The following is a 2,500-nucleotide window of genomic DNA, read 5'->3' as shown; positions in this document are numbered from 1 at the left end:
TCATTAATTCTTCCTTCTAAAGAAACAGCTAAGCATTCCAGTTACTCTTCAAATTGCAAAGAAAATACAAACATTTCTTCTGATTTGCCATTTCAACTAATAAGAAAGCAACTTAATGGTTTGAAGTCTTCAGTAACTGAAAAAAGATTTGATTTGCAAAGCGACGAAATACTCGATACTCTGTCTACAGAGGTTTTATTAGGAAAAACGTTAAATGAAATAGTACCAGAGCTGCCAATGGAAACGTCCAGTGCCAATGCAAATGCTTCAACTGAGGAAATGGAGGTTTCAACAAGGAACTCGTCATGTCGAACCCAGCCTCACGAATTCTCACTGAAGAGGTCTAGGGACCTATCGGTTGAAGGGGAATTAGGAGATCCATTAGAGAAGAGAGCAAAGGTCTTCCTACAGGAAACTGGCACAGTGGATCAGGAAAAGGAAATTATTTCATCACCAGCTGTGATGACACAAGTAACACGAGACATGCCACTTGAGACTGCAACAGAAGGAACTATGGCAGAATCAAAAGTAAAATCCGGGATCTCACCTACTGAAGATAAGTCAGATCAAGCAGTAGAGAAAGATTTGGTCATATCTGAGGCGAAAATAACCAACGATAAATCCACAGATCTTAACCCTGATGAAGAATCGGAATCTATATCAAGGAATTGTTCAAGTCGAAACCAAACTGATGAATTCTCACTGAATTCAGTGACAATTGAAGGAGATTCAGGAGGCCCAGTAGAGGTCTCTCTGCAGGAAACTGGCACAGCAGGGAAGGGAGAGGAAATGAATACCACTTCACCAGCTACATTGGCACCAGCAACACAAGGCATGCAAACTGAGACGGCATCAGAAGGAACTATGACAGAAGCAAATATAAAATCCGGGATCTCATCTACTGAAGACAAGTCAGAAGATCAAGAAACAGAGAAATTAGTGATACCTGAGACCAGAACGAATAGTGAGAAATCTGCTACAACTGAGGAATCAGAGAAAGCATCTCAGACTCTCTCGTCTCAACCTAGTGAACAGCAAACCACATTCTCTGAAAATGAAAAACCTCTAACCATGGTTTTCAGAAGTCTGTATTCAACACCAGTGAGCTCTCAGTCACCAGAAAAGAACTGTTCTGACAGGAATAACAAATGTTCAATTTGTGGAAAAAATAATTGTCCTTTAGATCCCAAAAGGACTTCGAAAATGTCCTCTACTTCTGTGTCCTCCAGATCACTTGCTAGAAAGAAGAAATCTCCAGTGAGGGCAAAGTTATCGAAAGGTAATGCCAAGAAGATGAAGAAAGAAAAGAAGGAAAGAGAAAGAAAAGGCATTAATACCAGAAGTGAAGCGAGTGAATTGGTTAAACGCATCGCTAACCATTCATCACTCCACATCTTCAAATTAAAGGTAATGTCAACATAAAGCAAGTGCGTGTAAATGTTCTTATATTAGATATTAAATTATATACCTTATCTGCTTTAGGAATTCACAATATCTATGAAAGTCTATCTAATCAACATTATTTTTTAGGCTGAGCTCTTCAGGGCAGTAGAAAATGGAGACTTGTCAAGAATGCAGGAACTGATTCAAGACACAGGAGCAGCTGTGAGGAGAAGCAAGACCAGATGCACACTCCTTCACGCTGCAGCGTCTCACAACCAAGCGGATGTGGTGATGTTTCTGCTGAAATTGATCAGTCCCAATATTACCAACAAGGAGGGACAGACTCCAGCTCACGTGGCCGCTGAAAAGGGTCACACGCAAGTGCTGAAACTTTTAATGAGTGACCCTGACTTCGATGCCGACAAACGGGATAATCGCCAGAACTCAGTAAAATCGCTGGTAAGTATCAGTCACGGAACTGGAAATGTTAACATTAAAGTAACACATGTGCCTGTGGTGTGTATTTACTTCTGTAGTGATTACTTTTCTGTTTCTGGAATTTACAGCTTGGTAGCCACTTGTTCAAGGCAGTTTTGGAAGGAAACAAGAGAGAAGCAGAACGACTGTTGGCAGTTGGTGCAGACCCAGACAGTCACGGCGGAAAGCTGGTGGATGGACTGTTGGCACGAGAGCTTGGAGTGACAACGCCTCGCCTGCTGGCCAATGCCCTGAACATGAAGTCGATTGCGGCAATGTTTGCTAAGGTATTTTGTGATATATTATAAATGAAAGAAAACGCCATTTTAATTGCCGAGTATATCACATTATGGGACTCGAAAATTCTTATTCCTTTCAAATATTCCAGAAAAAAAGAAATAACAAAGAAACTGTTCTCACAAGTTCACCGACATCAGCAGTTTTAAACGCATCAGAACCTAAAGTGAGTAAACACTTAAACTTTGGGTTTAGTTTGATATAAAAAGTTATTCCTTTAAAACGTGAATAAGTTTCAAATAACCACATTTTACTTAACTTCCAATGCCTTTGAATTCTAGGTCTCAACACGACAGTTCAATTTGAGACAGGCAACAACTATTCAAGGAGGTGCTGATGTGTA

At 40.4% G+C, this 2,500-nt stretch overlaps 1 protein-coding gene across 1 annotated transcript in view; it reads left to right on the top strand.

Moving 5' to 3' along the window:
* Nucleotides 1-2,500, top strand: part of LOC113812633 (uncharacterized) — a 4,496-nt gene that overhangs the window by 1,125 nt on the left and 871 nt on the right. Inside the window, exons 2-6 of the mRNA XM_070142509.1 lie at nt 1-1,407; nt 1,531-1,842; nt 1,950-2,147; nt 2,249-2,323; nt 2,439-2,500. The exon at nt 1-1,407 is cut by the window's left edge and continues 244 nt beyond it; the exon at nt 2,439-2,500 is cut by the window's right edge and continues 871 nt beyond it. Of these exons, the coding sequence (XP_069998610.1) occupies nt 1-1,407; nt 1,531-1,842; nt 1,950-2,147; nt 2,249-2,323; nt 2,439-2,500 (2,054 nt within the window). The remainder of the gene's footprint in view (nt 1,408-1,530; nt 1,843-1,949; nt 2,148-2,248; nt 2,324-2,438) is intronic.

Source organism: Penaeus vannamei, chromosome 29 (assembly GCF_042767895.1).
Source record: "Penaeus vannamei isolate JL-2024 chromosome 29, ASM4276789v1, whole genome shotgun sequence".
Classification (NCBI taxonomy): Eukaryota; Metazoa; Arthropoda; class Malacostraca; order Decapoda; family Penaeidae; genus Penaeus; species Penaeus vannamei.
Note: the sequence above shows the minus strand (reverse complement) of the source record. Positions and strands in the feature narration are given on the sequence as shown.